The sequence below is a fragment of the Orussus abietinus genome, unplaced genomic scaffold (genome assembly GCF_000612105.2).
Source record: "Orussus abietinus isolate OABI.00-Male unplaced genomic scaffold, Oabi_2.0 scaffold11, whole genome shotgun sequence".
Lineage (NCBI taxonomy): Eukaryota > Metazoa > Arthropoda > Insecta > Hymenoptera > Orussidae > Orussus > Orussus abietinus.
Window position 1 is genome coordinate 196,352 of NW_019396016.1, and position 22,246 is coordinate 218,597.

Sequence of the window (22,246 nt, forward strand, 5' to 3'; positions counted from 1 at the left end):
AAACTTTTTTTTTATAAACAATGACAAGATCGTGTGGCATTGAATTATGCGATCGCACTTATTGACCTTTCAAGTATTAGTGGTTAAAGTGGAACGTATATACATATCGGCGGAAATCGAGACGTTACGGAAAAAGTTCCGATCGATTTGGAAGTCGAAGTGCAATTAACAATGCAAATTATTATGACGCTCATTTCTTTTTTCTTATTATTAGCTACGCAATGTAATATCACTTAATTTGTAATAAAGTGCATAATCTCGCTCGATGATTGTCCGGTAGATAAGTTTTTCAGGATGAATAAATTGACGTAAAAATTCAATAATGCAAAGAGACGTTCGTTTTGATACTAGGAAATTTTTCTTCCTAGCGAATTTAAATATAAAAAATGACGCCGAGAGCGTTGACCTTGAATACCTCTAAAAAAGACTGAGATTTAAATGAATGAAAAAAAAGCGCCACCTCCGTAAAAAGTGGCAAATATTAGCTCTTAATCGCGAGATATTTGTAAATGGAAAAAGAAAATCAAACAAATTACTAGTCAGTGACGCAAGTCGTAATGTTGGTAAGCACAGTTTTGGAGTATTTAGCTTCTTCCCAATAAAAAAATTAGCAGTGACGCCGTCGCTATTAGCAAGAAGATTTGAGGAATAATTAGGCGTTCCTTCAAATCCTTTTAACTAGGTAATGGGGAAAAAAAAGAAGCATAGATGTCTCCTTAATTTGGTTAGGATATAGAGTCCTTTGAGCCGTGAGAAAATATAATATGCTAATGCAATCCGTAAAATGAGGAAAATTCAGTCATAAGTGATAATGACCGGCGCCAAAGTTAAGTACTCCTGGGGTTACAAACTGAAATGTTCATTACCTCCTTAAAACGACATTATACTAACAGTAGTTAGCGTAATAGTCCATTGACTGCTGGTTACTGCTACACAAGGTGCACCGACGGTCAAGTACCATTTTAATGATAATGGTTTAATTAAAGAACCTTAACTTTCTATCTCCCCTATATTTTACAATTTCCAACAATGTAGCAAATGAAATCTCTCCAAATAGCGCATGTTCAGCCAGAAGTAACGAGAAATGACCTCGAAGAATTCGGATCCAGGAAGCATTGTTACAGGTGAAATCGGGATGTTTCCACGGATAACGAAACGCCGCATTTCCATTTCTACGTCGAGGAAACTTTTTCTGTATCTCGGTCTCGGCGGAATAACACCAACTCTGGAATAATTTAACGCAGTAATCGATTCGGCCCAGAGGTCCTATTTGGTCGTGGAAGTGAGGCAAACTTTCAGGAGCCAATCCAGGATTATTCAGTCGTAAAATAAATGCATGATTTGCGATTGCCCAAATGTCAGACGAAGAGGAAAGTACTTTCCGCAGGAAAGAAAAAAGTGCACATGAATCCAAGAGATATAAAAAAAGAAAAAAAGTAGAAGATGAATTCTTAGCTTACGGATATGATACATAATATATGTATATCGTAGATATCTACAATAGATGATCTATAGATTCATATGTGAAAAAATCCGAGTATGGACTAATTTTTATCACGTTGGAATTTAGAGATAAACATTAAGTATGTATGAAAAATGTTAGGTTACATGAGATGTCTGATTATTTTTCTAAACGTATTTTCAACGACGTTGATTAACTTCTAGTAGTTTTCTACTAGAGCTATATTTTGTATGCGTCAAGAAATAAGTATATAAGTATATAATTTTCGTCTACAACAGATATAGATATTTATATATATCCTTTAGATATTTTTTTTGTAGGTGGATGATAGACGATATACATTTGTTATACCTGTAGGCCTAATTTAGACGATTAATTTACGTATATTCCACTTCATGGGTTGCCTGGGTACGTGGCCCAGTTGGTCAATCCGATTGCCAAAGGTACTCCAGACGAAGCTCTAGCTCGACCGTAAACGCGAGGACCCGACTACCACGAAGAAATAGTCCAGGCCAGCATCCGTGCCCATTGAAAACAGGTAGGATCACTTTCGCTGACCGCCGTGTCTCTCCGTGACTTGCATAACCCACGGCAAGGCTGTTACGAGGTGACTCCTGCTCTTTCCTTACCGAAGTAAGACCTCGCTCCCTCTCTCTCTTACCTTCCGCACCCAGCTAGCTTCGTCCTCTTCCTCTCATTCCAGGTCGTTCCTTCAGAGAGAGCTTTCTTCGAGTCGCGAACCCCAGGGCGGTGTCGCCAGCTCCGTGTGCCTTGTGATTCTCGGCAGATTTGCAAATTTGCAAATTTGCAAATTTACATTAAATCTATAATTCGTTTCCTACTCCCGAGCTCGTACGATTAAGGTGGTGACGCGACTTTGCAACAGTGCCAAATCTTTTCAAGCAAGTCTATTCGTATGCGAAAAAATTCTGCGTGGACTCGAGTTCCTCGTCCACGTGTATCGCCTGTCTCCGACGTCATCTACGAGGAGTCCATCATAATTCCTGATTTAGAATGCGAAAACGTTTCCTTGCTCGCTCAGGTTTCTGCAGAAAGCATCGCTGAAGCTTTCGAAAATTGTCTCGCGTTATGGTTGACCGTCTCCGAGTGCAAGACATTATTACTAATGTAGGAATGGCGTGTGTATGTACGATACTAGCCGGGCACATTAATTGCTGCGGTGGCCAGGAAGAACATTGCGGTGACCAGTGTCGACTGCTCGGAGAAATTTGCTCTCGTTGCATGGCAGTTCTGCTGAGCCAACAAATTATTTCGCCGTCCCAGCTGGTCCTGCGTTTGCGGCCCCCTGTCCTGGCGATTCCCTGTTTTAGTGATGAAAATGTATGAGTATATATTATTTACACGAAATACTCCACGGAGAAGTATTGCGATTCAATAATGAAACGAAACAGACAAGTAGTTTCTTTTCTACGCTGATGAAAATAGATGGAAATTTATGTACACTTTGACACAACTCGTAACCGCAATTTCACGTAAAAAAACGTAAAATGGAAAAATCACAAATGCAAAAATTTACATATACTCATAAGGATGTATAATTACCGAGGGACTATTCACTCAGAAATGTTAATATTCGAAGTACATGAAAATCAGTCGGAACATTGGCTTCAACTAAGTGTAACATTACATTATAATTTTCTTATCTTAATTCAGATTCTGAATGTGATTTTACAGAGGCGATATAATGTTTCTGCGATTTACCTTGACATTAAAATAACCAATGATTTGAGTATGTAAATTGACTTGGGCATTTTGATCAGAGTACAGCCGTCCCTTTCCTCTGACTGGTCGCTAATTGAGCCATCATTTAATCGATTTCCGGATTGAGAGTATATGATTAGCCGAAGTCCACGTGATCAAGGTTGCACGGCTTGATCTAAGAATTTGCGAGTTTTTTGCCCTTTCTCATTTATAATCCGTACCGAGAGGTCTATCAACGGTGTCATGCGGAATTATTGGCCGCCTGGTCGACGATTTCCCCGTGGAGAAATCGAAGATGCGGATCTATTTACAGTACTCGTCCTTCGGGATTCTTTCGAGTCATGGAGCTCGTGCGAGACGAGCGACCCGGTGCGTCAGTGTGCGTATGCTTATTTTATACATAACTGCGTAAGCACTTGTAAGTTCGCACGACTTGCGTGCGGTGACGTAATGAATAAACAATACCGCGATTTCAGTCGTTTAATGTTCGCTTCGATTAATTTCTCCTTCCCTTGAGGTCACTAAAAACAAAACCGGTTCAACGAAGTCGTGAAATCAGGAAATCGATGGATTCAGGGCGACATTGAATTAAAAACTGAATGAAATAAATTTGAAAAAATGTTTACCATTTTATTGTTACTGTGAGAGGGCAATGGTCATGCACGTTGCACCTCTTCGATCCTTTGGAAAAGTTCAAGCCAATTGTCCAGTCGTTACGTCTCCGATTTTGCAGGCAAGGGATTTTTATTGCCAAGGTTTTCCATTGTCGAGCTCGTGCAGCTGCAAAAGCAAAGCTTTAGTATCGTCCCTGATGTTTCTTAAAAAGTATCCTTCGCACCGTTGACGCGTCTTCGGCAATAAATTAGGAAGCCTTCAGGACATAATTGAAAACGGACATTTTTAGACAGCAAAAAGGGCAGGGCTTCCATTTTTCAATGAAACAAAATTACTTGCGCATTTTAACGCGTCTCACAGTGGTCCAAAGTGTATTATTAAGGCGACAATATCGACGTTTCAGCAATTACACGGCCAAGTAAAGAGTACTTCTAAGCCTTCGATAGGGACATTCACCTTGTTCCAACCTGTTTGTTTCGAAGCCCACCTAGGCTTAACCTCGTGCAGCCATTCGATACGTGTATTACATTACCATTTACGCGGTTTACACGAGCGGTTACAGTGTTAGGTTAGGATGGCCGGTACATGCGCGGAAGCGCGTTGGTGCAAACATCAGTAGCAACAAATCTGGAAAGAACCGAAGAAACGTTGATTTAGCCTTTGCGATGGTTAACTGCAAATGGTTAACATTTACATTTACATTACAGAGGGTTAACTGTATTACAAATATTTCTTTACTGTCGCTTATGATTTTGCAATCGATCGGGACTTTCCTGATGTCTGCAAATCCCTAAAGAAGAGTACAAGTGCCAAACGTCGACCGTGGGCGTAATCTCGATGATGCGTTGTTTTGAAAAGCCCGTGGACATAACCTCCCTGCATAATGCGACGCTGATATTTGATTACATTGCCGTTTATGAGAGGTTTACGCAGCAGTTACGAAGTAAAGTATGCCGCGGCTTCTCGGGACAAAGGTTATGGATCTGAGAAGAAAAGGACGTTACGTATCGCTGCGTGGGTGAAGCTCGAGAAAGGACCAAATGGCGGCCATCTTTCTTTGTCGCGTTCTCGCATTTAACCCTTTGCGGTCCTGAGTCGAGCATGACTCGACAATTACAAGGCAATTTCAGAAACTCGAACCGCAAAGGGTTAAATGGGTATAAAACATTTTTAAGTACACTGTAACGGCCTTTTCCAGTACCTCGGGTAACAAGAGGAAGCATAACGGTAAGAATTGGGCAATTAAATTGCCGAAATAGGACGCCATATTGAATTTTCTGCACCGTCATTGACGCTTCTCATATTCCTCGAGGTACCTATGAAGGTCTTTATTGCCGTCTTTTACAATTTGTACGTACTTAAAACCAACCGATTCTTCGATTAGAGAGTTTCGATTTCACCGATGCATCGATTTGAAAATTTCAATCTGACCGATGCATCGATCATTAAAATTTTGCAGCTCCGCAAACGGAATCGATTTATTATTGTGAAAAGTCGCCATCAACAGCCCCGTTTTGAAAAGCTCGTGGACCAACTTAACCTCACCGTGTCGTCGGTATTACGTTACCGTTTACGCGAGGTTGACTTGGCGGTCGGAGCGAGGTACAACATACATACACTTTGGCGCGGCAGGGCAGAGGTCGGTGGAGGAGGCTGAGGTTAGGGTAGCGCCGATCTGCGCACGCGCAGGCCGCCGGGAGCAGACGCCGGCGGTGGCGGCGCGGGGCGGCGACGGCGGGCACCAAAATCGCTGGTGCGGCTCCTCGGGCGAATAGTCGTAGCTCGAGGCCGGTGACGTTCGGACGGGCTCGCGGTAGTCACGGAGCGAGCCAGAGGCGGACCGAGAGAGAAAGAGAGAGGCGGCCCAGGTGCGTGGAACGAGGAGCCTCGACGTGCCACGAGGTACGCGCCGCGTCGACTCTCGGCGTCGTCCCAGTCGCGAGCGGAGCCGAGTAAGAGAGAGACGGAGGGTGCGTCCGCGTCGCCGAGGAAGCGCGAGACCGAGCGGACGAGCGCCGGCTCGAGGCCCGTTCGCCCTGGCCGGGGGTATATGACAGTATTGACAGTATATGTGTGCCGGCAGGTGACGAGAGGTGCGCGGTGACTGGAGCCGCCCGAGGTGCCCGGAGGCGCGACGAGGAGCTCGGACGAGCAGGTGGGTGTAGTCCCGGGAGACTCGAGCGGACGCGATGCGTCGGAATTCCTGGCACGCGCCAGCGCGTCCCGAGCTGCTCGGAGGTTAGGCCGGAGTCCCACCGAGCGCGGCGGGTGTCGCACCGGGCGCGGCGCGGCACCGCTTCGGGCATGGAAAACCAATCGGAGGTGCCCGCAATCCGACGTCACTTCCGGCACGGTTCCGATTGGCGCTTCCACTTCGACGCGTCGACGCGCCGCGCTCCGTCGGACACCCGGAGGAATGCCTTTCCGCGTCCGAGGACGTTTAAATATGCATTCATGGCCCGTTAGCGCCACGTCCGGGGCCGAGGTTCCCTGACCTCGACGCGAGCGGCCTCCGGGAGGTTAACGTTCCCTCGGTATTAGGTGTCGGAATCGCTAAACCGCCGCGTTTTTCCCGCACCTCGTGACACGCGAAGTCCGGCCGACTCGTGATCCATGATCCGAGGAGAGGTTAGGATTCCGCGGGAAATCGATTCCTCGGGACGGCGCCGCTCGTCTAGCCGGCTGCGGCGACGCTCCGTGGACGCAGAAACCCGAGCGGTCGGGCCTGCCGGCCTATGCGCGCGCATCCACGACGCACAAGGTTAGGTTAGGTTCCCCGCGATCGCGCGCGATCGCGTGCCAGAGCCCGATGGGGTGCGAACGACACGAACCGTGCCGAGGTAAAAATACGAAAGAGTTTCAGCTCGGAAATTCTTGGAGGGTTAAATGAGAGAACGCAACAATGGGAATTATCGGATGGCGTCGGTAGGGCGTGAATTTATCGACCATTTCTTGAGAATTTACGGGATTGAGGGGCGAGCAATATTTAATGCGGAACTTTCACTTGGGTATGTGCCATGTGTTTGGTGTGTGTAAATGAACCTTTATTTTATGGACGTAAAACCTTGTAGGGCTTGCGGAAACGTGTAAATGCCGTGAAATCTGAAAGAGACAAAGTCGCCTTGCCCAAAAAAGTCTACAGTCCATCCAGGTGGACTTTGTACCACATCCGCGTCCCGTGGAATTCCTCTGACGCAGGTTGATCAAGAAATATGTTTTTTTTTTATCACCTTTGAACGCCATCACTGGTGACCGCTAGACCCAACGATCGAAATCCTGAAGAGAGGGAAAAAAACAATCGAATTTTTTCAATAATCCTTCCGATGTAGGATTGGTCGTGAAATATGTTTTTTTTGTCCGGTGCCGAACTCGGTTTCCGAGTGAAACAATATACGTTGCTAAGCGCATTTTCGCCCTAGTTACCGTTCCGCGTGTGTATCTATACCCGAGCGTCCTCGGCGTCTTCTCTTCGTACATTATTCAGCGGCCATCCGCGTGGTTGTCTTTCTTTTTTTTTTCTCTCTCTCTCTTTCTTCTTAATCTTTTTTCGTCCCTTTTTTTCCCACACGCCGGACGGCCGAGACAAATGTTAAGTCGAACTCCGCTTTGTTTACGGTAAATATTTGTACCTCTCGATGCCACCTGTTGTTCGGGTCGAAGTAAACATTCCAGACCCTCGAATTCCAGATTTTCAGGTTTCTGTTATTCGGACTTCAAGCTTACTTTGGTTTTTCGTCGTTGATTTTCATTCCTTAACTTTATCGAGCGGCAAGGGTAACGGCAAAATCGAATCGCGCTTATCTAAAGATGTCCAGAAATTCAAGGGAGGTTATTTAGATCCATGTGCAGTTTGTTTGTCTCTTGTAACAACCTTATTACTCTGGTTCCAACCAAATTCGAGATGAAATCTTGAAATTCGAAATCTTGCACTATTTCGCTTATCTCGAAATTCAATTTAAATGGGTTAAATATTTCATGTATATTTGTTGCGTTCTTATTAATTATATAAGTTTCTCGTTGTGATCACTCCTGAATCTATTATAGACATGAGTAGTTTCGAAAGGAGATTTTGCGTCGATTTCGCTCGAAGTGGCATTTTCGAAAATTCGACAAGCATCTCGCACATTGTGCAATCCTATATCCGAAAATTTAATTGAGACTGTATATTTATTTATATTCATTTTAAATTACACCTCTTCTAATGAAGTCCATTTGAATTCACTCTCAAAGAACATGGGGTAGGAGTCGTTAACGAAAGATTTTTCGTCGATTTCGTTCGAAGTGGCATTTTCGAAAATCCTTCAGGCATCTCGCGCATTGTGCAATCCGATATCCGAAAATTTAATTGAGACTCTATATTTATTTATATTCATTTTAAATTACACCTCTTCTAATGAAGTCCATTTGAATTCACTCTCAAAGAACATGGGGTAGGAGTCGTTAACGAAAGATTTTTCGTCGATTTCGTTCGAAGTGGCATTTTCGAAAATCCTTCAGGCATCTCGCGCATTGTGCAATCCGATATCCGAAAATTTAATTGAGACTCTATATTTATTTATATTCATTTTAAATTACACCTCTTCTAATGAAGTCCATTTGAATTCACTCTCAAAGAACATGGGGTAGGAGTCGTTAACGAAAGGAGATTTTGCGTCGATTTCGCTCGAAGTGGCATTTTCGAAAATCCTTCAGGCATCTCGCACATTGTGCAATCCGTTTACCGGTTGTATAACTAGCCCACTTCCGGTGGCGGTCGTCTGGCCGCTTCCGGCAACGACAAGGCTCGCTAACTCGCCTGGGTACTTTCTCCGCCGAGACTACTCCCGGCCTCTCCGAACCTGGCGAATTAAAAACAATTAGGTAAAATAATCCGAAGCGGCGATACGTTCGCAGGAAATCCCGTGATCCGATTTGCCTCTCCGGCCGGCGATTATACTTTCGACCCCGGCGCCGTCGTCGCGAATTATTAAGGAGCATTTCATATTTCATTCTTACCTAGGAAGGAGGCTCTTCTTGCCGCGGCGATCATTTTCTTTGCCCCGTTGCTTGGATCGCTTTTTACGCCGGAAATTGAGGATATAACGAAGTCTAGGTGGAATAAATTATTACACGGAAGTGGCAAGTAAGAGGAATTATAACTGGTTTTGTTCTCTCTCTGTCGTGTTACTTGGGTTTCTTATTTCTTTTTCTTTTTTTTTCTCTCTCTATCGCTTTATATGCGAACGAAACATAATATGTATAATATGTAAATGTAAGGACACGACGGAAACCGATTTAGCTGAGGCATGATTTACGTAGAGTTATGTCATTAAGACTGGGTTTTTTTTTGAGGATCTGTCATTATGACTGATTTTTTTTTTTTAGAGGGGTTTCAGGACGCGGAGAGAGACTTATCGAATACAATTTTTTTTCGGAGTGATGAGAGATTGCTCGCTTCGGGGATTTTGTCCTGGATGAAAAATTGATTTGGCGATTGGAAGGGAACTTCGATTGGATTTATTTTCAAGGCTGGATGGAATGGAAAAATATGATTATAATTTATCTTAGAGACTTAGGAGCGAACCGAGGTACCCTAATCGGCGCCGAAGGAGAGTACCTAGATTTTCTGTGGAATAAAAGAAAAAAAAAAAAGAAATAGCACGCAGCTAGAGACGCATCGTAAACGTTTCTACGACTCTGCGTGCGAAGATGCGTGAAAAATTGCTGGGCGTAAAAGATTTAGCGCGAGTCGTTCCTCGAGGTAAGCGTGGTCTGACATCAACAAGTTGCATCGTGCAATTTGCAGGTTTTAAATTCTCGTACGCAGTCGCGAGTAAACGAGGAACTTTTTCTTCTTATTCCTTTTTTTTTTTTTCTTGAAACTGGCGAGAGGGAAAAATCGTTACCAGTGATACACTTAGAGACTTACTGTAATTCGTGATAAATGCAATTCCAATATCGCGCAAGGACTCTCGATGAATTTTTGTTTCTACAAATCAGCCGGTTATTAAGTACCTATTGTTTTGCAGATTTAAAAATTCTTATATGCACCTGCGAGGGGGCGAGGGATTTTTTTTCTTGAAACTGGCGAAAGGGAAAAATTATTACCTTGACACACCTAGGGACTGACTGTAATCCGTGATAAATGCAATTCCAATATCTCGCAAGGACTCTCTGTGAATTTTCTTCTGTTAGTCGGATGGTTATTAAGTACCTGTTGTTTGGCAGGTTTCAAACTCTTGTACGCAGCCGTGAGGAGACAAGGAATTTTTTCTTTCTCGGAGCTGCCGAGAGGAATAAATTGTCGCCATTTACAGATCTAGGAAGGAACTTCAATCCGTGATAAATGCAATTCCAATAACTCGTAAGAACATCTTATGATGTTTTTCGTATCCTATGATTTTTCCGTAAAGCCGACGATTAAACGTCAATCATTTTGCAGTTTTTCAATTTTAGTACGTAGTCGCTCGTGTTTCTTACTCGCTCGTAGACACGAGGAATATTTTCTTGAAACTAGCTGATAGGAGGAAAAAAACTATGACTTATGACATGAATTGAAATTCATGATTACCGCAACTTCAATGTCTCCCAAGAAGGACTCTCGATTAATTTTTTTTCACAAGTTGGACGATAAGAAAATCATCGATATGCAGGTTTCATGTTCCAGTGCGCAGTCGCGGGCCCGTGAGAAAACGAGGAATCTTTTATTGAAACTGACCGATAAGAGGAAAAAATGATTACCGATGATACCACCGGAAATCCGTGATAAATTATTCCGATATCTTGGAAGAAAACCGTCGATTAATTTTCCGCGAAAATTAGATCGTAATCAAATGTCCGTTGATCATTCAGATTTTGAATTTCAATGCGTAGCCGCAAACAGGTGAGAAAAAGTAGAATCTTTTCTCGGAATTGATAAAGAAAAAAAAATTGTTACCAATGGCACGCCCAAGCTCGACCTGAACTCCGTGATAAACGCAATTCCGATATCTTGGAAGGACTCGATTCATTTTTTTTTTCTTTTTTTTTTCCTGCAAATCAGACAGTAATCAAATGTCTATCAAGAGCCTGCGATCCAGCGGAGTGGTGAAATAGACTTTGTCTTTTCCCTCGCCCCTTTGGCCGGAATTTTCCTCACCTCGAGGTATCTCTTCCCGCCCATTAATCCCGACAGGAAACATCAAGGAGAGGTAAATCTCCCAGAAAATCTGCATAAGCTGCGTACCCAGATCTCGCCGAATTGCAGAACCCTGAAAAACGTCCCTTTCCCTCGAGCCATTTAACGAGGAGTTGATGAAACTTCACGCCTCCGTGTAGGTAACACGTCGTTGGGATTTACATAGTCTAGGATAGTTAAGACCCCCTGGGGTGTGAGATGAAGATTTTCGTCACAGTTGGTCATCATCGACGTAACATTTCACGTCAAGGGAACCATCGAAAGCCATTGGCTATCATTGATCACCATTCAGCACTATCGAACCTTCATTGAACGCCATTGAACGTCATCGAACACCATTAAACATCAACGAAACGCTATCGCGTTGACTAACATTCCCTGCTATGGGAGGCCAATGGACATTATCACCATTCAATACCATCGAACACCATTAAACACATCCGATCTCCATGGAATACCATGAAACACCGTTGAGCACCGATAAACAGCTCGGAACATCATTTAGGACCATTAATCACCACTGAAGGCTATCACTGGAACATCATCGAACATCATTAATCACCATTGAACGCCATCACTGGAACATCATTGGAGACCACTGGACGTAACGAGGCGCGAGATATTCTCTTCCCCTGCCGATCGATCTAATCGCGCCGATGTATGCACCCGATTCACCCTGCCTTCCACTTATGTGCCAACCGAGTAAGCCATCGAAGGGTCCGATCAAAAGAGATCAATAGCGGAACGACCGCTCCCGCGAGCTCGACGACATCGAGGTGCACGAGACACCTCCCTCCTCGAGGTGGCTCGACGACCTCGAGTACACCTTTCCTTATACACGCACGTGTCGGGATATGATTTTTTCTCTCTTTTTTTTCTCTCTTTTTTTTTCTCTCTTTTTTTCTCTCTTTTTTTTTCCGCCACCGGATAAATCGGCGTGTAGAGATCCGTGGAAAAGGTGTCCTCGAAAATCGTTAACGAAAATTAGGAAGTTTAGGGCGTGGACCGGCAATCCGGAAATTCGTTGACAAGGGCTTCTTCAAGTTCCGCCTTTTTTTATCGGTCCTCGCAGGACAATTCGGAGGACCTGGTGGTGTATCCGGGCATGTATCTTATCTTTGGAGAAGGCGCGGACGTGCTCGGCGATCGCCTCTCGCATTTCTCCGGCGTGCCTCTCCCGATTACGGGGATTATGTAAGCCAAGCCGAGGGGAGAGGAGAGAAAAACTGCGAGAAAGCGACCGAATGGCCGTGCCACTGCTCTCGCAAATTCTCCAGTCACTCTCTGACGTGGACCGGACTCGGTTGCGAGACCACGAGCCACGAGTTACTGGCCCCTCGTATATAAGGATACATAAGGAACGCCGTCGGGCACATAATGTACTTACACCCCCGAATCGTGCGAGCCAACCCTAAAGGAAAAAAAAAAAAAAAAGAAAAAAGCGGGGGAAACCGCGTGGGACGAATTAGGGAGACACTTTCCCTACGGAAATGAATCCTGCAGGTGCACTCGGCCAGGTTACCTATCACTGTTAAAAAATGTCCACTCGGAACATAGTATACATGTAGTTGAAATTTCTTCCTTTTCCCCTTTCAAGACGATACACTGCTTGGAATTTTTTTAAATACAAAACAATTTTAGAAAACACGTGGGACCTAATTCCACCATGTTTTCTGGTTTTCACTTCAACTTCCTGGTCTCTTGGAAATCCTTGGCTTGAATCTCAGTATTAAAGAAATATTAAGAAAGCTTATTAATTATTTTAAGGTTTTGCCGTTTTTTTTTTCTTTTTTCGTTAAGGGCTAAGGATAGGTGGGGGTGGTACTTTTTTATCACCAGAAGTACCAGTCAAAATGACTCGCTTTAAATGGCTCGTCAAAGCCGAAACAAATCCGCCGCTAGTTCTGGGGCTAATTTTGAATTTAGTTAGCTGACTCCTCGGGGTGCATTCTCACGGGTTTATTTCGGCTGATATACAGGCGCTTTTCCACGGCTCTATTAATTAAGCGAGTTAATCGTGTACCGTGCTCATGCGGAAACTTTCAATGACATCGCACTGTAGATACTCTATGGGGCTTTATGTGCGTGGAGGCGGAGGGAGAGACACCTTGCCTCGGTTCTCCTGGTTCACTCCCCTTTCTTGGATCCAAAGTTTATTCAGGCCATGCAGAACGCATCTCGGTTACACCTTCAATCTTTCAGCCGACATTAAATCCGGCAATTCGATATCGGTTACTTAAATCGAATGACTGTGCGAGAGTTCCAGGCGCTATGGTTATTACATCTTATTATGGCTTTTGTCCTTCGGCCTGTAGACGGGACGGCGCACTTTTACATGCGATACATGCACAACGCACATTTACACGCAATGATACATGCACAACGCACCTTCATTGCGAGATGAAAATCAGTAGTTCAAACTTTGCTCATTTTTATCTCAAGTCGAATACAAATCTTCCCCCCCGTGTGGATGATCTCAAAATCGAATTATCATGATTAATATCAAATTATCAGAATCGTTAGAAGTTCGCCCTGGATACTACTACACGCTTCACATTTAATGCCGGACCACAATCAATAATCGCCAATTTTTTTAATTCTCATCGGGAGCGAATCTCTTCCCTTCGGGTAAATAACCTAGAGTGAAATTATTATACTTATTATAATAACTGTAATTATTATAATTATTATCCAATCTGAATCCAATCCAATTGTCATCGATTCACGTCGGGTGCTAGACATACATACAATACCTTGCCAATTTTTTTTTTTCTTTTTTTCTTCATCTCGAGTGCGAATCTTCTCTACGCGAGTACAACCCAAAAGAGTGCCTATTCGTAATCGCTAAGGCATGTTCCTATTAAAAGCGCGCCCGAGTCGGAAGGAAGGATCATCCTCGAAAACACCTGCCTCATGATTATCAGTCGCGTCGGGGGGAATGGAAGGAAATCCCGAATTACTGACACTTTCATCGCGAGCGATTGCGCGGCTCTTCTGTTCGGCAGAGAGCACGAAAAGCTTGACGATACCGCGACGTGTAAAAGGACATCGTAATATCGGTCTCCCTTCTTTCTTCCTCTCTTTTCCCCTGTCGCCTTTGTTCTCGAGGTAAAGGTTAACGCGGAGTGTCGGCGGGGTATTCGGCAGACGACAAAGACCGTGCTTTTTGAATTATCCGTCCAACTTTTCCGGAGGGACGCGCCGAAAGTCGCGTCTCGTTTCGGGAGAAATGCGCGAGACTCCCTTGTCAATCTTTGAGCAATTATCGATCGCTTATGATAGGTATAGGTAATAGGAATTATCCGGAATGCTTCCGTCCAATTTTTCCGGAGAGACGCACCGAAAGTCGTGTCTCGTTTCGGGAGGAACGCTCTTGTCAATCTTCGAGCAGTTATCGATCGCTTATGATAGGTCATGTTGGCAATTTTCAGCCTTGTATAAATGAGACCGGCAGATTGTTATCGACGAAGCGAACGCTCGATTGTGAATGCTTTTCCAAGAACGGGCGTATTTGAATATGTTAGGTAAATGGACTGTCGTGGTTGTCATACCGATTGGAAAAAGAAATGACACGAGGTGATTCATTTATTATGCCGGGGGGCGAACGAGAGGGAAGTAATTGCCGAGATATGGAGATTTGGATATTTTATTTTTTCTTTTTTTCTTTTTTGGTTCTACCTCCGTTCGAGCGTTTTCTTTCATTTTTCTCTCCGGTACCCTTGACGGTCGTTTCCAGACGGGCGGGTGATTTTATTGCGACTCTGTGCGCGTTGCGAAATTGCCGTATGCCTTGCGGAAAACTGGGTCAACTTGTTAGTGGGTTAAAGCATCGGGTGCAACCGAGAGGGGGGACCTTCGCCGAGATTTTGACGATTCGTCATCGGACGAATTTAGGCAACTCTTGTTGCGTGGGCATGAAAATTTTGGAAGATCGGGGAAAATTGGGAGGGGGATTTTATATCAGTGCGTATGCGAAGAATTCCAATGACGTGTGTCGGGCAATCAGTCTTGGGACCTGCGGTCAGACATTTCGGAATGATTTTCAGGAAATTTCATCACTTGTATCCGAATGAAAGATAAATTAAATGAAAAATAAAAAATAATGAAAGATAAATTAAATGAAAAATAAAAAATAATGAAAGATAAATTAAATGAAAAATAAAAATAAAAAATTAATTAAATGAAAAATGAGAAATAAAAAATATTTAATGCCGCGGGATATGGGATAAATATTTTAGAGGAGGATTTTATTACTTGCTTGTAAAGAAATTAATGCGAGTGTCGTGGAATCAATTTTTAGAACCTGTTAAAGCGTAGGCCTGAACATCTTTCGAATGACGTACATCCTGTTAATAAATCTTGGGACCTGTTAAAACGTGGACCGGAACATTTCGGAAAGATCGGGGAACCTGTGGAAGTTTTATTAATCGTGTGAAAATAAAGAATACAAATTGCGTCTGTTCTACGGTACATGTCGGAATGTCTTACAGTCTGGACTCTGGGACCCAGGAAAAAGAGAAGCGGCGAATCGTATCATTTGAATGTAAATAAAAGAAAAAATCCGTATGAGGAAACTTTATCCCCGCCCGTAAATGAGAAATAAGAGCGTCGTAAGTTGGGCATTAAATTGGAGAGAAAATCATTTTTTTTTTACGTTCCTGCAACCTTGGGACCTAAAGTCTAACAACCCACTCGCCAAAAATGGAAACTATATTCGCATATTGATCTTCAATCGACAAAGAAGATTCAGGGATCACTTAGAGATAGGCATAACGAGTCAATAATAAGCTTCTCGATTAACTTTTTTTCTTACGAAAATCCTCGCATTATACTGAGAGAAAAAAAAGAATTAATTAAACCAAAGGAATACTTCACGTAAATCGTCTCGACGAGGATCGGTCGTGCAGAGTACCCGCCAAGTATTACGACTTATTACGGTTGTAATTGCTCTTTGATAGCGATAAAAATACCGTCGGTTATGAACATTTCCGGCGCAGAGTGCAGCGCATTAATTCACGTATTGTTTTCTTTTTCAGACACGAGGCAAGATGACGAGTATAGTGGCGAATCTGGTGCACGGTTACAGGGACCTCATGGACAATAAATCCGGTATGTAAATGAGGGTGCTATATCTCGTTACTTTTTAGTCCTCCCGTCCATAAAGGAGCAAATCAAATTGTTTGCCCGTCCCGAGCCCTGGCCCACCAGGAAAATCATTTCGGAGAATTCCTCCACCTCGGCGTCATCGACGTATTAAAATTCTCCCAGATTGTCCGCCACGGATTCCGACACGCCCAAACGACGATATATTTATTACCGATTATCGCCTTTCGACGCACCTCGAATGAGGAAACTCCACGAGCCGGTGCACCGAGAAAATAATTTCATTTAACCAGAGGGGGATATTTCGATGGACCGCATCAAAGTAAATGCTTTGTTAATTAAACGAATCAATTATTCGACTTAAATGAACTCGCATAAATTCGATGCAACGTTTCTTCGGAATGTTGACCGTTTGTTTGAGTTTATTCCAGTCTAATTGTTATTCCTCGCATCAGCGAAATGTTTCCTCGGCTCAGTGAACGATTTCTTTCTCGGGGTGATTCCGCACCAGTGGATGGGATTTCTATCGCGATTATTAATTATTAATTACCTGAAATCTCGTATTCTCTCATCTCGTCGGTACTTTTACTCATTCGCGACCGATTGCCGATCCAATCGAGCGGTCTTGATCAAAATGCGAAACGCTCGCGTGCCGCATACCTTTCTTTCCCAAGTGGAGTGTCAAGGCCTAGTTGCACCGGTTTCACTTAAGATCAAGCCGAAGGTAATGATTTGCTCAAGACCTACAAGCCCAACCGCTCTAATCATTTCTTAGGTCGGACGTCGACTTCGCGAAATGAATGAAATTCCCGACTACCATTCGCAGTATCGTGAAGTCCGAACTTCTCCATTTTCATTTATCTTTAACTGTGTAAAGTGAAATTAAATGAAAATTTATCCAAATGCACGTACAGTCGGGGAAACCGATGAAATCGTGGGAAGCAGAAATATTAAAGTCTGGTCGATAAGTTCACGAATTTATGCAGGTTAAAAAAAATGTATTCCTTCATACGAAAATAACAATGTATTAATTAATTATGTATTCTTCGGAATTGTTGATCATTTCTTGCCGTCTTTCCGGTAGTTTCATTCAAGCATACGATTATCAAAAAAAAAAAAAAAATGGGTGGAACGGGCATATATGGTGACAAAATGCGATATTTAATTAACATCAAACAACGGGGAAATGAGCATGACACGACATAAAAGATCAAGAAATTCGATACAGTTCGTAGACAAACACTTTTATGCAAGTTTCACGCGTACGGTAAAATGGATCTTTGTAATTCAGTTCTAAAAATTCTCTCAAAACTCGTTACGAAAATGACATTTTCGCATTTCTCCATTCCATTGCATCCGTTGCTTCTTCCTTTTTCCTTTCGTTTCATTATTTTTTTTTTCTTTTTTCAATTCCCAAATACTTTATGGGATACTCCAGTGGATTAGTCTGAATTCTTCCACCCCGTCCAAAAATTTCATGGCAAGTCCTTTTCACGATTTCCATTGTTCCTTTCTATTGGTTTTTTTTTTCGTTTCCTTCGCGATATTCCCCCTGTTGGTATTTTAATTTTTTTTTTCCTGCGAGCTAAAGAAGCCACACCGACTCCGCTCGTCAACTCCGTTCGCGCTCGTGAAAGCGGCTCGAACGAGCGCGGCCGATACCGCGAATGCCTAATCGCAGCGCCGGCTCAGCGAAATTGCGACATCGCGATTTCTGTCACGGCCACGGCCCTAGGCCTCCCATCTACGTAGGTGTTATCCTAAGTATGCGTAGACAGATATGTCGCAGTAAAATCGTTAAATTCGGCGATTTGCAAAACGCCAAGTCGTTTGATGAAACTCCGCCAGACGGTAAGATCAAGTCCTCGTTCTCTTAGTTGGAGGTGCACCCAATTTGGAGATTGATTTCGTAAATATTTTGACGTTCCGATATGCATATAGATTGACCCTTTCTTATCACCTTAATAACGCGCCGACAGGCGAGCTTGCGTTTCCCTAATCGCGCTTCGAGCACTCCCACGAGCCGGAAGGGCCTACTTTTCTTCCGGCGCGATCGACCCGCGAGGTCGAACCTCGAACTGAAATCGGTACCGCAATGCAGAAAACCGGGGAAACAATGGAGGAAGGCCTGTTGTGCAATTAGGTGGCCATTGTGGGAATTCGAGGCCGCGACCAAGGGACGCGAAAATTGGGCGCTCGGGAGAGTAATCGTGGGGGCAAAACACGTGACTTTGACTTTTAAGCATTTCGAAAGCGTTCAGGATGTACATGAGCAATATTTAAGAAATAACACTATAAAGTAAATCCCTTGCAAACACTTCAAATGTCTGGTAAATATATACAGCAGGTACGATATTCGTTAAATGTACAGAGAATGTAAGACACATATTTTGTGCTACTCGGGGGGAACTTCGTTGACTAGAATATTTCATAATAGACGAAATGACTTAACCGAAAGACTTTTTAATTCATCGAAACAAACGAGTTTGGTCAAATGGAGGTAAATTCGGTTTTATACGACCGAATGGTTTACCGGGAGGGTCCAAGTGCAACAAATCGGACGATCTCGTTAAATGGACGAAATGTTGCCTTCTCGCAATTCCGAAATTCGTTTTCGATTGTGCTTGAAGTGGAATTTTTTTTTTTTTTCCCCCTCAAGGCACGCAAAAGCGAATCGATTCGTACCGGGAAAAATGCCTTCCGTTGCCCGACCGCTATTAGGCCATTATCGCTTTAACCGCAGAAAATTACGCTGCGGATGAATAGCAATAACGTCGCCGGCGGGGTAATCGATTCGTCAGAACGGCGACATGTCTCCTTAGATAAACGAGGACGAGCTAGGCTGTCGTTTCCCTATGCCTCACCCACGGTCGGGGGTGGGCGATATTTATTTGTCCAGAAATTCAACGACGGCCCCCGCTAATGGCCCTCGGTAATTGTAATTCAACCTTACCGAGCTCACCCTCCGTGCCGACCTTATAGAGGGGACCTGTCGGGCCGTCGTTAAATTAACTTTGCGAGGAGAGGAGATTATTAATCCGGGGCATTCGGTTAATTAATGAACGCGTTGCGGGGTGTTTGCCTATGGGGCGAACCTTCGTTCTCCCGCCCTTCTAGCCGGCGAATAATCCCTTCCCATTTCCTTTCCCTTTACGCCATTCTGCGGATAAATCCGTCGTTTGAGGTGCCATGAATGTGTCATATATTCTGTATGAGAAAATCATATTATTCGGTGCAGCCGAATAATCTGAAACGTTAACACGTTGTTATGGGGGGTCCTAACGAAGGTCTTGAGACTCGGGAAATTTCATTATGTGGAAAGATTTTTTTTTTTCTTTGGTCCCTGTCCGGAGTGAATATTAAAAAATTCTTTTTTGATAGATAAAATTTCGGGATTTTTGAAGACCATCATTAGGACCTCCGTAATCACGTGATAACGTTTAAAATTATTCGACTGCATCCAGTTTAAGGAAAAGTTTTATAAATATTTTTTTTTTGATACTGTTGAAAGATTTGTACAGAAATTTTTTTTTTTTTTTTCCTGAACGATAATCGCGGATTGTTCACAGGCGGCATTTTTGCGCCGGAGGTAGAACAGAGAGTGGCAGTGGACGGGATAATAAACGGAAGAGTTTCTCCATATCTCTAATAATTGTCTACGGCCGGGTACCTAGGCACCGGAGCACCGCATTGTCGCAATCGAGCATTGTTCCCTACTAGTCCTAATTACCGCATTGTCGGGCAAAAAAGCCCCAGAAATGAGGGAAGTACTCTCGATGCCGAGACCGCTCTCGTTCCAGGGTTTGCATTTGAGCTCCGCCCGCGCTGGAGGACTCGAAAGCCGTCCTTACCTATCCTTACCCATCCTTACCCTGTCCTCATCCCTGAGGAGAGAGCTCCTTACCTCGTAGAGATTCGAAATGATCCCTGAAAAATCGGGCGCGAATTCGAGGTAAGAATTCCCTCGGGATCCGCCTAAAATCCCGAGGAGATTTCCCCCCTCGAGGTGGCGGCACTCTTCGCGGCTTATTCCTTGAAATGCTCCGAAAAAGAGGAGTATAACTCGAGAAAGAGAAGCAGAGAACTCCGGTCCTGATTTCTGGAAATAGTACCCTGCAGGGAGGGCGAAAATTGTTATTAATATTGGGCTGGGCTTGGAATTTTCATTAATATGGAATGACCTAAGGGTCATTACGTATCACCCTAATCCCTCGATTAATCGATGAACCGTGATTTTTTTTCCAGATCCCAGGGTAAACGAGTGGCCGATGATGAGCAGTCCTTTCCCCACGGTGGCGATATGCATGTCGTACGTCTACTTCAGCAAGGTCCTGGGCCCGAGGCTCATGGAGAACCGGAAGCCCTTCGAGCTCCGCGGCCTCCTGATAACCTACAACCTCGTCCAGACGCTCTTCTCCCTCTGGATCTTCTACGAGGTGAGACCCCGATGGCGACACCCTCGAGAAAAAGGAGGCCTCGACTTTCCCCGTGAATCTTGGCCGCCGATTCTGGGCCATGGCCGGCGGCCGATTTTCTAGTCTCCTCGAACGGTACCCCGAAATCGTCGACGGTGTCGAGGTGTCCGTGTCGGGAGACCTTGGGGCGCACAATGAGCGAGTGCGCAAGTACTCACCTCGAGCCTTTACGTGACCGATTCGAATTCACCTCGCATTCGGTATGTCGAGTGCACGGGGCACTACAGTTATGTACACCCGTGTCACGAGTCACGACTCCTGGGGCTCGTCCACGCTCTCGTGTCTAACGGGCCGACCGATAGGCCTCGATCCTGATCTGTAACAATTGGCCTAAGTGCCGCCTACTGGAAACGACTTTTACTTATTCGGTAACCTTGGGTACGCGTACGTAAGGTGTACCAGATAACACCTTGCCAAGCGTTAAGATGTCAAACAAATTGATGCACCTAGTTTGGAGAAATATTTTATTAATAATTTGACCACCCGAGGACACTTTCATATCACCTTGAGATATGATTTAAGGGCGTTTTTTATAAATCGGAATGATCGCTCGAAGTTTATATGGGATTCAGAGTCACGTGCGATCGACTTCCCCGACGTTCCTCTGGTCGGCGATAAACTCGACGACCGGAATCGAGCGGTGTCAACGACACCTGTAGACCCCCGGAATCCACGACGTGATGACGAGACGCAATCGGTCAAACATCGATAACCTGATCTCGTACGTGTGGTTTGCTCGACCTGACCTGGCAGATTTATCCATTGACACCTGCCGTCTCGAGATGACACCTGTCGTCCGACGAGACATCGGACACGTTCCGTTTCAGGCTTCCAATATTCCCATGACAGTTCTAAAAATGTATAAATTGTTTACCACCCCGTGCAACATCGTACAGGCAGGAAGATATTCCCGAAAAAAAAAAAAGACTGATTCGGCCGAAGAATATGGTTACTACACGAACCCCCGGATATCCAGTCAACATGACCAAATTCTTTAATAACTTATGATAATTCTTCCGTTGCGGGAATTGACAAACTATCTCATCGGTACCATTCGAAGGAACGTTTCTTCGGTCGAATGACATTTTTTTTTTCTTTTTTCTTCTCCCCAGGGTGTCTTCCTCGATGGGCACACGTTCTACCGATGGAGCTTCTCGTTCCTTGGAGACTCGGCCATTTTTTACGCCATACCGACATGCTATGCCGCAAATAATAAATGTATAGGAAATGGAAAAAAGGCGGAAGGAGAGAGATGATTGGGGGGAAGAAAAAAAATCCATTCGCGGGGTATCGCAAATGCAGGGAATTAGCGACGTCCTGGCCATCGGACAGGACTCGCGTGGCGAGTGTCCTCATAAAGGATTCCATTACCGCGCTTTGATGTTTACCGTGCCTACCCAAGAGAGGAGGTACGAGCGCAAGCTCTCTCTTTCTCTCTTTCTCTCTCGGAGCTTTTCCCACGACGGGAGACCCATCGGCGGGATTACTTCATTATTTCTCCCGGAATCGCTGGAAAAGGGGGTACTGCCTCGCGGTCGCCGATTTTGACATTTTACCTCGGGCTCGATCGTAAATGGGGGAGTAATTACGGCAAATCGCGGCCCGCCCGCGCCGTTTCCCCCGGAAAGGTGCTTGAACCGCCGCCGTAAAACGCGTCACTTTCAAGGCGCCCACGGGAGATGCACCGCCGAGACTATTAGGGACGGCATAAAA

At 44.4% G+C, this 22,246-nt stretch overlaps 1 protein-coding gene and 1 long non-coding RNA gene across 7 annotated transcripts in view; one reads left to right on the forward strand and one right to left on the reverse strand.

The window, feature by feature from the left end:
- Positions 1–3,191: 3,191 nt before the first annotated feature.
- LOC105704081 lies at positions 3,192–4,849 on the reverse strand. The gene is made up of 3 exons (XR_001104417.2): positions 4,256–4,849; positions 3,811–3,964; positions 3,192–3,705 (listed from the first exon to the last, which is right to left on the reverse strand). It is a non-coding gene; the product is annotated as an uncharacterized LOC105704081 (long non-coding RNA).
- A 712-nt stretch (positions 4,850–5,561) lies between these two features.
- The window catches only part of LOC105704080 (elongation of very long chain fatty acids protein AAEL008004), a 28,822-nt gene continuing 12,137 nt past the window's right edge, over positions 5,562–22,246 (forward strand). Inside the window, exons 1-4 of one of the 6 annotated variants that reach the window (XM_012432972.1) lie at positions 5,562–5,769; positions 5,883–5,954; positions 15,992–16,064; positions 20,304–20,494. In XM_012432972.1, coding sequence (XP_012288395.1) covers positions 16,004–16,064; positions 20,304–20,494 — 252 coding nt within the window. In that variant the 5' untranslated portion in view covers positions 5,562–5,769; positions 5,883–5,954; positions 15,992–16,003. Of the gene's footprint in view, positions 5,955–15,991; positions 16,065–20,303; positions 20,495–22,246 lie in introns of all 6 variants that reach the window. The other 5 variants (XM_012432973.1, XM_012432974.2, XM_012432971.1 and 2 more) reach the window with 5 other exon arrangements.